Genomic DNA, 20,423 nt, shown 5'->3' with positions numbered 1-20,423 from the left:
ACCTACAGTGTAGCAGAGTTGATTAAATAAACATCAGTTAATGGCTAAGTGATGCTCCATACCATCAGGGCAGGCAGACTCTGTGCCATTTGGGATGCAGACACAATGGGCTCTTCAGCGAACCCCACTAGCTGTCTAGATGCAGTTGATCGAAGGGCCATGCGAGTCCCTCTGGGACCCCCAAAGGGCCTTTAACAGCAATGAGAAGCACTCTTCTCTCTTTTCTATGCTCTTCCAATCGATGGGGGGAGATAGATGGAGAGAGTGATGAGCCAGACAAGTAATGGAGGGCAAACCCCTCTCTGGCCCTGACACACTCTGAGCTTTTAAAGAGCCCTTGATTAACAAAGAATAAAGAGCTGGGCACAGTTTGTGCTTGGTCTCTGTTGGGAACATAGGATCTACGTTTCCCTGTTTTAGTATGAGTAAAATGACCACTATCTGTAAGTTGCTCCTCTGTCCTAAACAGGTTCCTGTAATCCTAGATTATGAATTATTTATTAATACACAGGTTGCTTTTTTTGTTGCATAATTTGTCAGGCTTATGTGTTTCCTGCGTCATGTTTCTTTGCGTACTTCCCTACGTAAAATGTACAAATATGATATGAATATGCTAGTACTGTACTTAAAAATATGGTATTTTCAAGACTACTGTATTGTAAACCAACTCATGAAAATGCATAATCGCTGAAAAGCAGCTATTGTTTGTCCTTGCACAGGCTAAGGGAATGTCTTCCTACGCAGAGTTAAAACTAGCCTGCTTGAGGAAAAAATAAAATGACCACTTCCAACTTTCAAGAATTCTTCTGACATGTCGTCATGCCAGCCTAAAAAAGGGCCAAACAAACTCACTGCCCTTATTCATTTTACTTATTTAACCAGTAACAATTGCCACTGCTTTCCACAGAGTCCTGGTATATTCTTTCTTCAGTGTTGCTCAACCAGTTGCAATGGGAGTCGAGGGTAATCTTTAACAAAGGAAATATCAAACAGAGAAAAGGCATGTGACTTGTCAGTAATTAGCAAAGCCGAGCACAGTGACCTTCAGTGCAGAACATCAGCTGACTGTGGCTTGAGTCCCAAATGGCCCCTTATTTCCTATATAGTTCACTACTTTTGACCGTGGTTCAGGAAAAAGTAGTGCACTATATAGGAAGTAGGGGGCCATTTTGGTATGCAGTCTGGCAGTGATGAGGGAACAGGCAGGGGCGTCATGCACCCCAAAAATCTGAGGGGGCACATTGTGTGTGTGTGGGGGGGGGGACAACTACACCCCCTGTCCATCGAGAGGCATAATCATTATGCAAAACACATTTGCTGAACATTAAGCATCTCTTCAGCTGTCTATCCTCCTGACTGGTGGTTATTTTGAAGAAACAAAATATGCTTCTCTGCTAAAATCTGGATAAAAGATTGAAAGGAAGGTGTCTTATTCAGTACATTGTTATTGCTTGATTTTCAAAAGTCTACCAACCTTGCCAGCAGGCATGGCAGCTAATATAGTAAGACAAGCTAGCAAATCTAACTAGATTGATAGTGTCCCAAAAAAAATATTTACAGGACAAATGAGGGGCCACATGCCCCTGTCCCCCGATAGACATGATGCCTCTGGGAACAGGAAAGGGAATGAGGACACAGACCAGACCACAGGAAGTGAAGCAGAAAGGACATTTTATTGTACCCAGTACAGATCATTATAAACTCAGTGTAAGGTACACGTTGTGAAGAGGGAGAGAAGGTGAAGCCTATACAAGTGCAGACAACCCTTGGTCAGGTCAGGGAAAAGACTATAGGTAGATACACACATCTCTTCAACTGAAATGACACCCTTTTCATTATACACTGAATGTACAAAACATTATGAATACCTCATGACAGACTGACCAGGTGAAAGCTATGATCGCTTATTGATATCACTTGTTAAATCCACTTCAAATCAGTGTAGATTTTATTTTTAACCTTTAACTAAGCAAGTAAGTTAAGAACAATTTCTTATTTTCAATGACAGCCTAGGAACAGTGGGTTAACTGCCTTTTTCAGAGGCAGAACGACAGGTTTTTAACTTGTCAGCTCGGGGATTCGATCTTGCAACCTTCCGGTTACTAGTCCAACGCTTGAACCACTAGGCTACCTGCGGCCTCAGTGAAGGGGAGAGACGGCTTAAAAATCCTTCTTTAACCAATTGAGACATGGATTGTGTATGTGCCATTCAGTGGGTGAATGGGCAAGACAAAATATGCCTATAGCCCGTTCAAAGTGCCTTTGAACGGGGTATAGTAGGTGCCAGGCGCACCAGTTTGTGCAGCGTTAGTTATTTTTCACAATGAACAGTTTCCCGTGTGTATCAAGAATGGTTCACCACCCAAAGGACATCCAGACAACTTGATACAGCTGTGGGAAGCATTGGAGTCAACATGGGCCAGCATTCCTATGGAACACTTGACACCTTGTGTGGGGGGGTGTTAATATTAGGAAGGTGTTAATGTTTTGTAAACTCAATGTATATAGTAAACTACTTTTGACCAGGGCCAATAGGGCTCCGGTCAAAAAGTAGTTCACTATATAGGTAGTAGGGTGTCATTTGGGATGCAGACACTGTATGAACCCCAGCCATATTACCCCTTTATAACTAAGACAATATTCTTGTTCTTCACCCTTTCATTCACCAAAAACGGCCTCTAAAGCAAACTGTCTGCAGTAATAGTCGAGTCACAGGGATCCTGATTTTTTTAAAAAAGATGCATACGTTGTTATAGGCAGAACTATACAGGCTTATACAATAAAATCAAAACAGTTGCAGACTTAGCAAAAATATATATTTATATAAGTTTGTATTTTTCCCCATTTAAGAAACAAAACATGAACAAAATGCAGAGGAGTTTCACAATCTGCTTCTTTGTCCAGAGTAGAGTAAAGCGATATGTTAGTGGACAGTTTATTTGTTTGAATACACCGTCATGCAAAGAGAAGCAGAGGTCTCTTGTTGACAACCTGTGATTGGCAGAAAGGAGTCCAGGGAACGGTGTAGAATTTCACCCCTTCGCATGCAAAGTCCTGAACAATGCCATCCAAGTGCATCTGAGAAATATAGTACACTCACTGCTGAGGAAACGTCAAGCACCCAATAAAATAAAAAAAAAATAAGATTTGTCCTTTTTTTAATAACTTTCGGCATGTATAAATTCAAAATCTCTAGGAAAAATATTGACTGAGGTGTCCCTTTTGGAAAAGAAAAAGGATTCCTGCAGGGCCTAGTTTTTTTTATTTTAAGGAGGAGGAGTGCTGATTAGTCAGTCAGTTACAACTGAGGCAATATAAGGAGTGAGTTTGAGGGGGGAAAAAATGGTGTGGAGTGTCACTATAAAGGAGAATGTCTGGTGGCCTAGAGTCCGCAAACAACATTCACCCCATTTCCTTTATACTGCTCTTCTTTTGACCATAGACTGGTGGGCTTTGTAAAGTAGTGCTCTATATATAGTGAATGGTGTTTCAGATGTAGCCACAGCTCTGAGAGCCTGGAGCTTTACGCTAGTAGGGCACTCACACGTAACCCAGCAGAACAGAACAAACAATTACACTGGATAAAAACACAGCCGGGCCGGCATTAAACAAACAAAACGTAGGCCTCTGGTTGGAGGAATCCATCCATCTAATATGAAACCATAGAATGCCCAAGTGGGTTAGAGCACTACTAGGTCAATCTTTAACCAACTGTAGAAAAGCCAGCATACTAACACATTTCTACACTAACGTTTAAGCCTACAGAAACAAATAGGTCTGTAGGTTTGGAGTTTTTGCAAATTAAAGTCCTTGCTTACACAGATCTTATTGTTCGTATGTGGCAGAAAATATAGAATTATGGGGGACGAAAAAGGCAACTATAGAATAGTGCTGCATTTATATATTTTGTCAGAATTTACTTTTAAGATGCTTATTATACTCTTTTAGAAAAAGCAGATTGTCAATCAGAATTGTTACAATTCTTGCAGTCTGCGCAGAGAGACCTATCTGACAGTCCTCCGGGCATGTTGTCATCATAACGCAGCCCCTGGCCCTCCATCACGTCCTCTTGGTCTCCATTGCAACAATGCCACCTCGCCTTAAGTCGGCGGAACCACTGGAGTCCATTCCGCACTTCCATGGCCCCCCTCTCTCGGTACAGTAGATGATGCCAGAGAAGGTGGTTGGTGCAGGTTTCTCCTCAGTCGTTTTCAGGGGGAGGGAGGGTTAAATTAATCTGTAAGATCGGAGGAGTAATTTAGCGGTAAGAGGAGAGGGAGGTTTTGGGTTTGATAGTTTCTTGCTCAGCCTCAGCCGTTTGATCTCTGGGTCGGGTTTAGTAGTAGGGGAAGTGCGTGTCAGTAGCCGTAGCCGTCAGGGAAGGGTAGGCCTCCTACACACTGCTCCCCAGAGTCCACCAGGTAAGGGGTGTTCTTGTCGTAGTGGGTGAGAGGCAGGGTGTCGTCGTCCACCTGACCGCAGGGCAGGCTGTCTGGGTCGGCCTTCAGGTTGGGCCTCTGGTTGTCAGGGAAGGCCATGGAGAACAGGGCCTCAGGGTCACACACAAACTTGTACACGTACCTCTCACCAGCAACCTGCAATAGACCAATCAGAGGAGAACAAGTTAGTTTGACCCACAGAATTAAATAGAACACAATAGTTAACATATTATACATAATTATGGTTAGACCTTGGACTGCAGCATCATCCCCCAAGGTTTATTCAAGTAAGCCAATAGCTAGCTTGCTCCGAAGGCAGCTTAATGCTGTTGCTAAGTAGAAATGGGGAAGGATAGAAAGGGTGAACCTGCCTTTACCTTCTGCATGATGCCCTTCTCGTAGTAGTAGCGCAGAGAACGACTCAGCTTGTCATAGTTCATGGCTGGTCTGTTCTTCTGGATGCCCCAGCGGCGAGCCACCTGAAGAGACGAGACAGAGAAAATACTGTCAGTCACAACGCCTGATTGAACATCTTAACAAAAAAAAAACAAAGTTTGAATGAGTACACTAGCTTTCAATAGTCTGAACTATTACTAGGACCAGGGCACAGACCTGACCTCTTAAGTGTTGTAGAAGATTAGCTCTCAAAATCCCCAAATCGGTCATGTTTAACGATGTAAAATTACAATAAAAACCGATTAACAAAACATCTTCCCAACGGACCTCTTCTGGCTCTATGAGTTTGAACTCCATGCCCCGGCCTGTCCAGGCGATGAAGTGACCGTTGGCCGGGTCGTCCAATAGGGTGACCAGGAACTGCCAGAGCTGCAGAGAGCCGCGACGCTGGTATGGAGGGCAGTCACGGTACACTGAGGGCTCCTGCTTGACCTTTCCTGTGAAGAGGGGAAGAGAACGAGAAATATGCATCTGTGAGAACTGTACTCCACCAGTCAGCTACAGGGTGGTGAGACAGTGACTGAAGTGGAGCAGGCTGCTCATTTTACAACCGCCTGCCATCTCGGCTGCTCAAAGGAGACTTTCTCCAGTTCTCTTTTAGTTAGTGATGCAACAGACATCCTAATAATCCCGTCCTTTCAAATGCTGCCAGGAGTGGAACAAAGAGTCCTCCATGTGCTGCTTGTAAAGCCCCCCCAGGGTGGAATGAAGCTCATGCTGCGCAAAAGGATCTCGCCCAAGGACAGGATCCAGGGATGTGAAAGTCTTTTTTCTTACCTTCAAGTCTGTCAGGAACCACACAGGTATCGTCGTAGTACAGGTGAAGCTCTCTGAAGGAGAAACCTGTAATATGAGAGGGCGACGTTAGCTAGGGCGTGGGAATACGGCCTCCATTTTGCTGCGGAGGCCAGCTACTAATGTTCTAGGGGGACTAAACTGCTCACAAAGCAATATAGCCGGGCAGCCTCCCAAGAGTGGAAAATTCTGTTGAGCTAATATCATGCAGTGCTGCGGAGCTGTGTTGAAATGCTCACATAGTGAAAACCTAAACAGGACTCGTTGATAGATGCAACATCCCAAGAGACGTCATTCTAATGTTGAGCTCTACCATCCGGCCTGCCCTATTACCCAACCATGCAGCACTTTTCAACAGGGAAATATGTCCCAACAGGGTCAATGGCTACCAAGGCTTTGAGAGTTTCCCTTGTTTTATTAGCTGCTATTCTCTCTCACACACACACACACACACACACACACCCTAGTAATGTTTTTATTGCAAGTGCTCTAATAAATAAGATTTCCAATGCTTTTATCACATGTCAAATAAACTTGAAACCCTCTGCTAAGACAGGAAAACAGTACTTACTTTCATGGTTGTTTTGGTAGAAGGTCCCTGCTCTTCCAAATGTAGACTGACAGATAGGCACTTCTGTAACAGAGGGGAGAAGACAGGTTACACTGACTGCCTCTTTCACACACACACGCACACAGCCATAGTAAAGAGAGATTGTACATATTTACTAGTAAAGGGAGCTCTTATATACAAGCAGTATCCATTTACTGTATGTGTGTCGCTGGGATATGTTTGGTTTCTGTTCGAATTGCGTGGCGCAAACTATTCAAGTTGCATTTGTGGTCCCACCCATTCACGTGGTTGGTGACACGAGGATGAACAGTGTGGAACAAAAAGCTTTACTTTAGTACTGTTCTACCTGCTGCAGCACTTCCTCCTCTTACACAACTGCCTTTTACCTAGCAACCAAACAGCTGGGCTGTAACGTCCACTAGCTACCCCACCACATCTGTTGGAGCGGGCTAAGCCCTGATCAGAGCACACTACGCAGCGCGCAACAGGCCTCGCATGTCCACTGAGCCCCCAAATAGGATTACCCATCGGCATTAGGATGGGTTGGGCTTTCAGATATTAAATCACAACAATCAAGTTACGCCTCTATCGCCCATGGGATCAAGCCCCGCCCCCTTTAACTTCTGTGTCACTGTGGCGGAAGTGAAGTGTCCCCACCCACCCTAAATTTACTGTCCTCTGCTGAGGAGCAGATCTTTATTACACTTCAGGGCCATTTCTACAAAGCGTTTAATCTAGTACTGTCAACTCAAGTTTGAGCCTGTTACAGCATAATATGTGGAGAGTGTGCAAGGCAAGATGGGTTTTAACTAACTCTTCCATATATACATATACATATATATACATACATATATATATATACATACATATACATATACATACATATACATATACATATACATACATATACATACATACATACATATATACATACATATATACATATATACATACATATATACATATATACATATATACATATACACATACATACATATACATACATATATACATACATATACATACATATATACATACATATACATACATATATATACATATACATACATACATACATACATACATACATACATACATACATACATACATACATACATACATATATACATACATATACATACATACATATACATACATACATACATACATATACATACACATACATATATACATATACATACATATATATATACATACATATATACATACATATATACACATACATATATACATATATATATATATATAATGCACCAATTTTGACCAGAACCCAAAAGTCATGCACTAAGTTGAGAATACGGTGCAATTTCAGACATGCATTATCTGGTGAGTTGTCCCAACCAGGAGAGCCCTATGATGGTGGCTATGCCCATATATTGAGAGCAATGAGATGGGTACATGTAGTTCCAGAAAATAGATTTATTTATCATTTACAAAATGACCAAGTAGGTGACCTGGAAGGCAACAAATCAAATGACATTCATGTAAGAAATATCTGCTATCTAACTCTTGGTTCAGACCTCTAGGAGACATGGTACACAGTGAATGCAATACAATTCTCTTCTCAATAATAGATTATCAGTATATTCCCCCCCCCCTCCCAGGAGTCTTAACATGTCCGATACCAATGTTGTGACGAGCTGATGTTGTGACGAGCCTCCATGAAATACGCAGCCACAGGGTTCCTCAAGGTCATGACTCCTGATATTACTCCTGTGTTCTGCTATTCTAGTTTTCAAAGCTCATTTCATTTTTCCTACAAAGCATAGACCACAGATACACCTGATCAGGTGTATCACATTTGTGGAACACGTAATGATGCCCTTAATCTTAATGGCCTTGCCCATAATAGGGTGATTGAACAATTGTTGGTAAAGTTCCACTGGGTACATCCACCACATCTATAGTTATCATCTGGCACATTGTCTAGAAAAGGTACTACGTAGTGCTGGTGGAAGATCAGCCCTCACCCCCATGTGACTGATGTTGGGGGCGCGTCTGAAGACTACCCACGGGGGCTCTTTAAATGTCTTTTCCAGTTGTGGATCAGTGCTCGAAGTCCTAGTGTATTTTAATGATGTGGTCGAACTGTTTACCAAGTGGGGTGTACTGAAGGGCGGGGAGGTTTGGGTGTGAGGCTGTCATCCTGGGTCATATTTTCATAATGTTCCCTTGCGTCATGCAGCCATTCCTCTGGGTAACCCCGCTGTCTGAAACGTTCATCCAGATAGTCGGCTTGTTTGCCATGGTCACTGTACTACAAATCTTCCGTATGCAACTTTTGGCTGATGGAGGCTTTTTTTTTGTAATTGGGAGGGGGGGGGGGGGGGGGGGGGGCTCCACATAACTGTGAATTCCTGTATAGGTCCATGCTAAAGACACACCCCTCCCTTAATCAATCAATTTCAAACAATTAAAAAAGAAAAAGGTTTAAAATGCACATTTTAGAAAGAAAATCTACAAAAGCAGGACTATTTTCAGTCAATGGAGGCCACAATAGGTCTCCCTGGTGGCTTATCCATTTTTTTTCCCCCACCCGCCATGTGTCAGGTCCGTAATGGGGTGAGGTGAAATGTGTATATTTTGGGATGTAGACACTGTTTTGACCTGACGAAGATCCGTTGTGGATCATTGTCAAAAGCAGTGAATTGGGAGCTTTAACAGTGTACGGGCCTTCTTGTTCTTTACTAGTATTCTTTATTAGCCCAGCACCTATGTTTAAGTACGTGCGTATGGGCTATGCCCATATAAACAAATCCATCCAGCGAGAGCGAGAGGGAGACCGAGGCTGGGCCAGTGAGCCTTTATGTTGATGTACGTATTTCTAGGCTGTAAGAAGCTTAGCATTACGTCACTGGCCTCTCAATCAAAGCTGAAAGGGAGAATGAGAGGGGGACAGTGCAAAGCTAGCCTGGGCAGAGGGAAGGAAGGAGAGGTGGGGGTTGGTGGCAGAAGAGGGACAACAGCTGGGGTTCTTGGGGGGGGGGGGGTACACAGAATTGTTATTATTTTGCCACCTTACCTATAGGTAAATAGTGTTGGATTGTGTAGCTAAGACTTTTGGGATGGGAGACAACTGCATCTGGCAAGTCAATCTGCATACGTCTATTGAGTTAATTTCAATGTAATGGTAGTAAAGTTCATACTTGCATACTAGCTCCCTCTGTAAACACAGCGTAGTGGCCCAAATCTATCCTAGGTAGCCCTATACTAGTGAAGTAGGTTTCCTTGAACCTGGCCGGGATGACGGCCCGATTTACCTTTTGGCAGAGCCTTAAGCCGGGCTCAGAGATTCATGTTTACTGGCCTGAGGGTCAGAGAGCAGAGTGATTTAAGAGCCACGTGGTCGTGAGTGTTGACACAGCACTGTGCAAGGCAAGAGGGGTTTTAACTAACCCTCCCAGGACAGCAACCATAAGAGAGCCCCAAGGTTGTGTCCGGCTTACCCATCCTCCTTTCCTAAATACGCACGTCCTTTAATGGAAGGAAAGGACTGGTGGAAGAAATAGGGTGGAAGCTTGTGCTTACACCAACCTAATACATTGAGAGGAGTGCACACTTGAGAAGGGTAGATAATTGGAAGTCAAGACTCACACGCTCAACCCAACGAGAACCCTGTGGGTCAGCTACAACTCATGACCCAAGCCGCCTTGGGTCAGACCAATCCAGAGCAGCCCGGAGGTAGCCAGCCACTCACCAGAGTCGAAGCAGAAGTCCCGGGGCTCCTGCTTGATGGCCATGGGGTGGAAGGCAGCCTGAGAGCCCATGGAGGGGACACCCTCCTCGGTGTAGCGGGGGTCCAGCAGCTCTTGCTTGAAGCCATGTAGACCAGGGACCAGGGGCTCAGACATCTGGCGGTGGTAGGGGGGCCTCCCATCCCTGGGCAGGGTGCTGTGGCTGGGGGCCTGCTGCTGGGCCAGGAACTGGGGGCGAGCCTGGCTCTCAGAGGGAGGGAAGGGAAGACACGGCTCCGACATCTGCCTCTGGAACCTGGGGTGGAGGAAGACATGGGAGAGGGTGGGTGGATGGCGATTATTAATGAAAGCCTTTTTTAAATGAACAGAGATTGAATCAAAGTTAAAATATTCTAATTAACTACTCATGGTTATTGATAAACCATTGCTTAAAACAGATTTAGAGTGAATGAAAACTGTTGGTGATAAACTGTTTAACACAGTGTAAGAGAGTGAGTCTCTTGAACTATCGATGAACTGTTGAGAATCTAGCTTTAGACCAAGACGCAGGACACACAAGCCTCTCAGGAGCCAAATTGGCTCACTTATTGCAATCAAGCCAGCGAATACACGCTGTAAATGAGATGTTGGGGGCAGGTGTCACTAGCTAGCAGATATAAAAAGATTCTCCAGTGACAGTAAGACTCCCTTTTCTAGACGGAGCTCACTGGTTTGGACACCACAGAGACAAGGCCAATGGCTTCTGGCTGCACATTACTGGCTGGTGATGACATGCCCTGCATTCCAACACATCCGACCTGGAGTCCTGTCACAGGTGGGGGGGTGTAAGGGGACGTGGGTCATTCTCACAGGGGTCTGGTTTAGACCATCTCCAAAAAGAGGAGTCTGTCACGCTACCAGTGACCTGCCACCCGTGGACCTTGCTCAACATCATAAGTGCACTTCTCCACCCCTAAAGTCAGCATTAGTGAAAGGTCACAAGGCCTGACACTCCACTGGGCTTGGTGTTTAAATGGCACGTTGTGTCTCACAGGGCAATGGAAACATGTGAGCTCATGTCTCCTTGAGATAAAGATGAGTGTGTACATTTAGAGCAGTCAACCTAGGGTCAGGAGATAGAGATACACACACACACGCTCATTAGTTTACATGTTAGTAAACACATGGATGGAGTCCTTCACCAGGTGGTCAATGCTGGATGTTTAATCTCCATATTCGGAATATTTACCAGTGGCAATAAATCACCTTTCTCCAGGGAACCCGGTATTTCCCAACAAAACCAGAAGTGTCATTCAAAAGCATATCAAATTTTGTGTCATGCGACAGGTGTAGACCTTACTGTGAAATGCTTACTTACAAGCCCTTAACCAATAATGCAGTTCAAGAAATAGATTTAAGAATATTTGCTAAATAAAAAGTAACAATAAGATTACATAATAACACGGCTATATACAGGCCCGGTTTGGGATGTGTTGGACCGCAGAGTGCAGGAAAAGCAGCCAACAAGTGCTCGGTATGTGGGAACGCCAAGGCTGTTGGAAAAGCATTCCAGGTGAAGCTGGTTGAGAGAATGCCAAGACTGTGCAAAGCTGTCATCACAGCAAAGGGTGGCTACTTTGAAGAATCTAAAATATTTATTTGTTTAACACTTTTGGTTACTGCATGATTCCATGTGTGTCATTTCATAGTTTTGATGTCTTCACTATTACAACGTAGAAAATAGTAAAAATAAAGAAAAACCATTGAATGAGGTGTCCAAACTTATGACTGGTACAGTACATCTTTACAATTAAAAAAGTGACCCAAAAGCCAGATGGGGATGTGTAAATTAGACGCGTAGTCAGTCTTTATATTACTGTAGCATAGAATATGCTGCAGCAAATGTAGGTCTACCCGTTACAAGAAAAACATTTACCATGAGATAAGTCTACATGCATTGAACTGCGCTCCATACTGAGATGGGCGGTCTGTCCCGACCCTGAACGTTGATGATTCATCATGCAGAGGCAGTAGAGAAGACAGATTTAGACATCATATAATTTAACAGTTCCGTTTCACACCATGATGTTCATATAAATCATTTATTATAATTTACTGGTTTCAGTCATTTATCCTGGGAAAAGGGAGTGGTTTTGGGCAGTGAAGCCCAGTAACCGGGTTCCTGCGACTCAACCCTAGTGAGTTGTTGCAGCGCAGCGAGACAGGACCACTCACCTGTGCTCAGGGCTGTAGGTGCCATCCTGACTGAGGTGTGAGGGTGGGCAGGGCACTGCGAAGGGCGGGCTCTGGCTGTGGAGGGAGAGCGGCCTCTGCTGGCTGTGGGCGGAGCTGACTGCTTGGTTGCCAGGCTGCAGTGGATGTGGCCCAAGCACCTGGTTCTGATTGGGTATTTGAGGGGGAGGAGTCTGCTCACTGAGTGGGTGTGTCCCTGGGGTGTTGGTAGAGCTGCACAGTGACACAGGTGTAGAGGGAGGGGTCAATGGCTTGTAGCCCAAACTGGGTTTCCTCTCATAGGCACTGTGGAGGGAAGGAGATACAGACAAATACAGAGGGCTTGGGTCAGCATGGTGATAATACTGGGCTCTTGTCTTGGTGTGGTGAAAGGCTATATATAAATGGTCCACACCTGTAGCTGTAAAGGCACTTCTCTCCGTACGGCATGAGACTCCTGTCCTGGCTACAAGGAGAAAGCTCTTTGGAAGGACTCAGTTCCCGTTTAATCTTGGTTTGTGGGGGGCCATGAAACATCACTGAGGAGAGAAAGAGGACGAGGGGCAACACGTCAAACACTGCTATAGCTAATTCAACCCATAAACAGTGAAGATAATCGTTGATCATTGTACAGCGTCTTGTCTTCTCCCCTCAACCAGCACTGTGAGCCACTTAACCATTTGTCACATGTTAATGACAGCTGAGCCCACATAAAAAAGTACTATGGTACAAAAATGTGTATTCACTAGTGTTTTTGCAGACTGAGTGAACTGTAGTATTTACAGTTTACTATAGTATAAATACTGAAGTATACACTATAGTAAGGAATGTAGTGTTTTTGTTTTATCATCTTTGACATGGAAGTGGAGAATTTCTCCTTCAGGAAACCTACTGAAGAAAGACTAAAAGAACACATTTTACATAACCTGTAAGTAAGTAGGACTGGGGTCTGAATGGATAGTACAGCGCTTCTGCTCTTTCTATAACCTGTAGGGAACACAATATTTGGTTTATACTTGGCATGTAGGTTTCTCACTTATGGGTGGCACAAACTGATATGGAAGAGGGGAATGGGCAGGGTATATGTAAATTATATACTGTAGTATTTCCTTGCGGATAATACTGTAGTATTCTACAACATTCTATAGTAAGGACTACAAAGGGACACGTGTTGTATAGTATTCTACAGTTTACTACATACTTTTCTAGTAAGAACTGTAGTATTCAAAATAAACTAGTTTTTCATGTGGGTCAGCCAAATAAAACCTCCATCAGTATCATACTATCAGCACTGTCTGCACATGACATCTAAAATCTCCCCTTTGATTTCCATTAAGGACCTAGACTTTGTCCCAAATGGCACCCTATTCCCTATTTAGTGCACTACATTTGACCAGGGCCCATAGAGCCATTTGGGATGCAGTCCCAGTCAATACCCATGAATCAGTGTGGCCGTAACTCAATGATTTTCCTCCCCTCACTGTAACCATTAGCCCACTAGATCTCCAGTCTCACATCGGCTCCCATTTCCGGCGCCACATAATGGGGTAGTGAAACTGGATACCCGGGCGAGGGGAGTATCAGGAGCTGGGTATATCACCCTAAACCTGGGTCTGATGGACCAGGGAGGGACAGGAGCAAGGGAAACAATACGCACATGAGCCCAACTCCCTGCATATGTATGCTATAGAAGCCCAGAGCAGGGCAACATGCAGTAATGCTTCAGGAGAGAAAGACTGTATAATGGATGGAAAATGGGAGATTATTAGGGCACTCCCTCCCCCCCACTTCTAGACAGGGGTCGAGATGATGAGAGGGCAAGGCTCAGTACAGTACAATGCAGGAGGAATGTGTGCGTGTGTGCAGCGCATTGGCTGCCATGTGACGGCCGGATGATTGCAGGCACGGCAGGGGCCACATGGAGCTGGTGAATAGAGGGCCTGTGAGAGTCTGGCCCCCTGCCTGGCTAAAGGGGTTGCTGCCAATCACATACGCACACACATTATCCCGCACGCACACACATTATCCTGCACGCTTACAAACGCACAGCTATGTCAAGAACTATACTGCAGAAACCACAGCGAACAAACTGTCGTCCTACAGTCTACTACACACACCCTAGCATGGGCCTCACCATCTAAACACATGCGATGTGACGGCATCAACCTCAATAATATTGCAACATTTCAGCTTAGCGGTCATTACATTAGAACACGCTAGGCTACCATGCAGATCAGGATCCATACACTAACAAAGACTGAGCGACCACGTCCCGTCTCTGCTGCCACAGACAAAAACAAACTGTAAAATACACTCCATTGAACATAACTCAAATATTTCCCTTGGCTGCCATATAAAGGCTCTGTACACTGCAGACAAATGGGGGAAAGTGGAGCTGTACAGAAACTCTAGGAGAGGAGGTGGGAGAAAGACTGGACAGACTCTTTTGGATAGAGGTGGGTAGACCCATTCCAGAAGCTGAGTGAGTGCATGAAAGTGTGAAATCAGATGAGCTTGGCTCATGTGATGCCCCATGCCAATCGCCTGATAACACCCCCCAAAAAAATAGGAGGGGGGGGGAGTCTATTCCCAGAGGAAAAGGGGTTGTTTGAGGGAAAGAATGAAGTCAGGACCTGGCAGAATGAAAGCAAGAAAGGAAAGGCAAGCAAGATCTTGTCAGGGGTTGTGAGCTTAAAGATGCACCCAGTCAATGGAGCAGAGTAAAGACTTCAAGAGCAAACTGAGTAAAATGTGAGGGCAAATGGCTCGTTCAGTGAAGCAGTTTAATCCTGCAGGCCTAGGTTGTCAAGCACAGCAATAGTCCCAAGATCAGATCTAGCTACATTGTGTGCTTGGGGGCACTTGACACGGTCTCTGACGTCTGCAGAATACTCAAAAACGTTTGACAAAGTTGGCTGGGATTCAAAACAGCATGGATACCTAGATCCAGAAGACACACACACGGCTCTGGCTGGATCCCACCGGTCCCACATCCCAGCCTGGTATAAATAATACATCTTAGGTACTCACAGCTATCCGACTGGAAATCTGGGACAAACTGTTCGTCATCAGGTACCTGGGCTGTGGAGGGAGAGAGAGGAGAGTTAAACAAGTGTATACTAACTGGGCCCCTGCTGGGTGAACAACATTGGAACTGTCAATCTCATCTTAGTGTCTTGATTCAAAAAGAGCCAAAGCTATTTTGTTCAACCCACCGGGGGGGGGGGGGGACAACGACGACTAAGTTGGGCGTTACTTGAGCACTTTAAAAACAGGGACTATAGTTGTCGCAATCTCAAAACAATGGACTAGTCCCTAATGAATTCACCTTTGTATTACTGGTGTTGTGGACCAAAGAGGGAAACTGTCTAAGAAATTGAATAACGACAATTAAAAGGTGAGTTTAAAGAAGTGTTGTTATAAGTCTAGAACAATTATTGCTTTCTCTTAGTCAGCAAAGTTGCTCATTTATGGGACTTTGCTCTAATTGAGTGCACAGAAAGAAAACCGTAATATTTAAAGTGATCAGCTTAGGTTAATCGGTAATCTGCCCAATTGCTTGATGCATCTTAACCATCTGTTGGGAATATAATTAAACCACCCAAGACATTTGACCAATAATCTCACACTTAGCCATTTCTTCTAAATAGTAGCCTTATTATTCTGCATGCACAGAAGGCAGCTACTTCAAGGGGAATTGTAATACTTGTCCAAAGGCGTCAGATATGGATAGTTTTTCATTAACATAACCAATGTCTACCAGAGGGCAAATGTTAGGTGATGCTGAGAGCAACAGAATACATCAAAATAGATTCAGCAGAAAAGGGAAACATTCAGCATCAACTCTGTGGCATACGTACAAGATAACTCACCTTCTGCAATCCAAATCTCCTGTAACTGGCTGAGGTCTTGGAAGAGGTCTGAAACAGAGATAAAATTAAAAATGATGATATGCTGTGACAAGGTCACAAAGGGGAATTAACTTGTCCAATTACCTTCCGTGTCCTGGGCGAGTTCTGTGTCTACAAACTTCCTTTTCCTGTTGTCGATGACTGGTCTGCTGTATGGTTCCTCCACATGAGATTTCTGCTGCAATGATGAAAACACAAACAACATGTCAGTGCTGTCTGTGTCAGTGCTGTCTGTGTCAGTGCTGTCTGTGTCAGTCAGAGCCATTTATGTATGTAAATGGCTCTGGTGTGACTCATGATTGAGACTGAACGCCACGTCCCATCCAATCCACTTCTAGCTGGAAAGTTGACAAGCCTAAATCTATGGCTCTCTTCCAATATCCACATTAGAATACCATTTATAATACATGGCCCATACATTCTGCATTCCAAGTAGTATGGACGTGTAGATATTGAATTGGAGCGCATGATGATGTTCATGCTTAGGATTGATAAAGAGAACCATAGAAATAGAATAAGTAGAACCAGCATCACCATTCAAAATCAATGGTTCTAGTAATTCTATTTCTATGAAGATCACCAGACATGAGGAGCATTCTTACATTGGGTGGGACCATAAATGGGACTTGCTGGTCGTAGAATCGGTCCATGTTATCTGGGTCTCCAAAGGTTCCCAGAAAAAGGTATTCGCTTTAAAGCGATAGCGCGAGGGTCACTTTATGTACTAGCTGTTCAACTGTGGACGAAACATAGAAACATGTTTAGATCACAACTCTTGAGTTCTTTGGGAGTCACCTAGTTTATTGTTCACTCATATAGACAGACCTGTAAGCAAGCTGAAACCTTACTACCGAGCTTTCATCAGCACCCATACAATAACCTCCATTCCTCTTGCTTTTAAGTGTACATGCTGGTTAAGAGCATACACAATGTAAATACGCTGTAGTTGTGTGACTTATGTAACTCTTACATAAGGCAAAGCCAACCATCTGTGCAGGCGATTACGAGACTGCAATAATAATCATCTAAGACTGAGCTGGGAAAACTTTCAAGGATGGGTCTTAGCCCTATACTTATTTGAGGATACTGCACTGGGTGACCATGTGTTGTATGAAGCACAGATGAGTGTCACTGTACAGTATTTTACCCCAAAACCACTTCAGACAGTGGAGAACAGTATTAGACAAGACATAAAAACAGTCTATAAATAAAGTCCAATGGAAACAGCTCTTTACTATGTCACCATTCTGGGGCAAAATACTTGTAGTAGATACTGCCCTTTAAATATACAAATGTAGCACAGCTGTCGTGTCCCCTGGGTATTGTGCGCTAAAGCACGTTACAGTGAAAAAAGATAAAGTCTGGGAATAGAAAACAGTAACATTAGCGTACATGTCCTTCCATTCCACACGGATACTTCTCGCGCTCTAAACCTCCTCAAGAGTGATACGAGTCAGTCACTAGACTTTAACCCCCGTTGATTCGGACGAATAAAGGCATAGCTGGCCAATCTTTAAACACATAGTAGCAACCCATTGAAAAGATGCATTTACTAATGCATACAATGTGCCAGTCCAATAGTGTACACCATGGGGCACATTTTGACAAGTTGTGAAAACAGTGGTATTAGGTAATGGCCCATATCTATTCCAAAATAGGTGACCACAATTTAGAATAATAGCCTAATAAAATTACTATTTAAATGGTATTCACGCCTCCGATCATATAACTTCTGTAAAAGCGCTGGAGTGGGACATTGTCGCCGATCAAAAAAAGCAAGACAAATCACTTGATAATTATACTATAACCTAGAAAAACTAACGACATTAAAACGCTTTTGGTTTCAAATAGTTACTGAAAAAAAACAATCCTACTAAAAATCTTAGCTATTTTATCAAAGCAGATTGCAGCTAATAGAAGATGAATAACATCCTACCCAACACCCCTAGCACCCCCTTCTCTCTTCACGGAACCCTTGTTTTTGTCAATGAAGTGAAACTCGATCCGTGTGGAACAGAGAAAAAAACCTGACCTCTCCATTCATAAAATCACAAACAGCCTATCGACCTCGGAGATAAGAAAACCAATATGCAGACTCAGATAAAGAAGGTACACGCAAATACACGGCACAATTTAAAAACAGGAATATAGTGCATGGCACAACTTAATACAAAGCGAAAGAAAATGGTTGCTAAAGTAAACGCTTTCTTGGAGAAGATGGCGATCCGTTTAAGCCCATGGCAGAGATCTAAATTTGCTGTTGCATGCACTCGTAAACTTATGGATATAATAGATCGCTACAGAGGCCTATCCAGGCAAAATTAAAATAGAAAGCATTAATATATTACTCACCCTGTGCGTGTTTCAATTCCGTTGCAGTATGGAAAGAATGCAATAAAAAAAGAAATCCACAAAAGACACTAACGTCGTCTCTCCGCTTAGTGATCAATTTATGCGGTCCGTCCGACTCCCAAAACTTGACTGAGCCTATAGTTAATGGACGGTTAGTTTTCCCTGGGGCTCGAGTAGGCTATACAGAGAGGCACACGCTTATTGGCTCATTGGCATTGTCCTTCAAGTAAGTAACCAATGGGCATCTTAAAGTCATTAATTATGCATGAAGTGCTCAAGGACCAAACGTAGCGCAGGTCCGTCCTATATTTGTGAATGGCTGGGTTTCATTCATTGTTGTTCAGTCAAAACCGCTGAGGGACAGCTATATAATAAAAAATATAAAATATGTTTTGGTCACGTACACATATTTAGCAGATGTTATTGCGGGTGTAGTGAAATGCTTGTGTTCCTAGCTCCAACAGTGCATTAGTATCTAACAGTGCAGTAGTATCTAAAAATGATTCACAATAATACACCCGAATCTAAAAGTAAAAGAATGGAATTAAGAAATATATAAATATTTGATGGAGCAATGTTGGATTGGCATTGACTAAAATACAGTAGAATATAATACAGTATATGCATATGAGATGAGTAAAGCAGATGTAAACATTATTTAAACATTATTAAAGTGTTCCATTATTAAAGTGGCCAGTGATTCCAAGTCTATGTATATCGGGCAGCAGCCTCTAAGGTGCAGGGTTGCGTAACCGGGTGGAAGCCGGGTAGTGATGGCTATTTACCAGTCTGATGGCTTTAAGATAGAAGCTGTTTTTCAGTCTCTCGGTCTGAGCTTTGATGTACCTGTACTGACCGCGCCTTCTGGATGATAGCGGGGTGAACAGGCCATGGCTCGGGCGGTTGATGTCAAGGACGATGATTTTTTGGGCCTTCCTGTGACATTGGGTGCTGTAGGTGTCATGGAGGGCAGGTAGTTTGCCCCCGTTGATGCGTTGAGCAGAACGCATCACCCTCTGGAGAGCCCTGCGGTTGCGGGCGGTGTAGTTGCCGTACCAGGCGGTAATACAGCCCGACAGAATGCTCTCAATTATGCACCTGTAAAAGTTTGTGAGGGTTTTAGGGCCAAGACACATTTCTTCAGCCTCCTGAGGTTGAAGAGGTGCTGTTGCGCCTTCTTCACCACACTGTCTGTGTGGGTGGGCCATTTCAGATTGTCAGTGATGTGTACGCTGAGGAACTTGAAGCTTTCCACCATCTCCACTGCGGTCCCGTCGATGTGGATAGGGGCGTACCCCCTCTGCTGTTTCCTGAAGTCCACGATCAGCTCCTTTGTGTTGTTGACATTGAGTGAGAGGTTATTTTCCTGGCACCACTCTCCCAGGGCCCTCACCTCCTCCCTGTAGGCTGTCTCGTCATTATTGGTAATCCGGCCTACTGCTGTTGTGTCGTCTTGATGATTGAGTTGGAGGCGTGTGTGGCCACGCAGTCATGGGTGAACAGGGAGTACAGGCGGGGGCTGAGAACGCACCCTTGTGGGGCCCCTGTGTTGAGGATCAGCGAAGTGGAGGTGTTGTTTCCTACCTTCACCACTTGGGGAGCGGCCCGTCAGGAAGTCCAGGACCGAGTTGCACAGGCCGGGATTCAGACCCAGGACCGCAAGCTTAATGGTGAGCTTGGAGGGTACTATGGTGTTGAATGCTGAGCTATGGTCAATGAACAGCATTCTTATATAGTTATTCCACTTGTCCAGAGGGATAGAGCGGTGTGCAGTGCGATGGCGACTGCATCAACTGTGGATCTATTGGGGCGGTAAGCAAATTGAAGTGGGTCTAGGGTGTCAGGTAAGGTAGCGGTGATATGATCCTTAACTAGCCTCTCAAAGCACTTCATGATGACAGAAGTGAGTGCTACAGGCGATAGTCATTTAGTTCAGTTACCTTTGCTTTCTTGGGAACAGGAACAATGGTGG

General features: G+C 44.1%; 1 protein-coding gene across 4 annotated transcripts; it reads right to left on the bottom strand.

Annotated features, from left to right (window-relative positions):
* Nucleotides 1–1,654: 1,654 nt before the first annotated feature.
* Nucleotides 1,655–18,602, bottom strand: etv5a (ETS variant transcription factor 5a). Of its 4 annotated transcripts, none has more exons than XM_014173607.3 (13): nt 18,452–18,602; nt 16,702–16,835; nt 16,184–16,277; nt 16,049–16,108; nt 15,219–15,269; nt 12,604–12,727; nt 12,192–12,494; nt 9,980–10,272; nt 6,262–6,324; nt 5,673–5,738; nt 5,163–5,332; nt 4,811–4,918; nt 1,655–4,595 (listed from the first exon to the last, which is right to left on the bottom strand). In XM_014173607.3, the coding sequence occupies exons 2-13, from the start codon at nt 16,747–16,749 to the stop codon at nt 4,359–4,361; spliced, it is 1,617 nt and encodes a 538-aa protein (XP_014029082.1). In that variant the 5' UTR covers nt 16,750–16,835; nt 18,452–18,602; the 3' UTR covers nt 1,655–4,358. The 4 variants fall into 4 exon arrangements, with proteins under 4 accessions (XP_014029082.1, XP_045563322.1, XP_014029084.1 ...); XM_045707366.2 differs by having other exon boundaries at nt 4,817–4,918; XM_014173609.3 differs by having other exon boundaries at nt 16,061–16,108.
* Between the last annotated feature and the right edge of the window lie 1,821 nt (nt 18,603–20,423).

This window comes from Salmo salar, chromosome 25 (assembly GCF_965601325.2).
Source record: "Salmo salar chromosome 25, fSalSal1, whole genome shotgun sequence".
Lineage (NCBI taxonomy): Eukaryota > Metazoa > Chordata > Actinopteri > Salmoniformes > Salmonidae > Salmo > Salmo salar.
This window is presented reverse-complemented; position numbering and strand designations above follow the sequence as displayed.

Bases quoted from the DNA above. Each gene is read 5' to 3' on its own strand.
- etv5a (XM_014173607.3), bottom strand. From the start codon at position 16,749: ATGGACCGATTCTACGACCAGCAAGTCCCATTTATGGTCCCACCCAAT. The intron at 16,278-16,701 runs GTAAGAATGCTC...TCATCATTGCAG, and splicing joins CATTTATGGTCCCACCCAAT to CAGAAATCTCATGTGGAGGA. The intron at 10,273-12,191 runs GTGAGTGGTCCT...CCTCCACCCCAG, and splicing joins ACCTACAGCCCTGAGCACAG to GTTCCAGAGGCAGATGTCGG.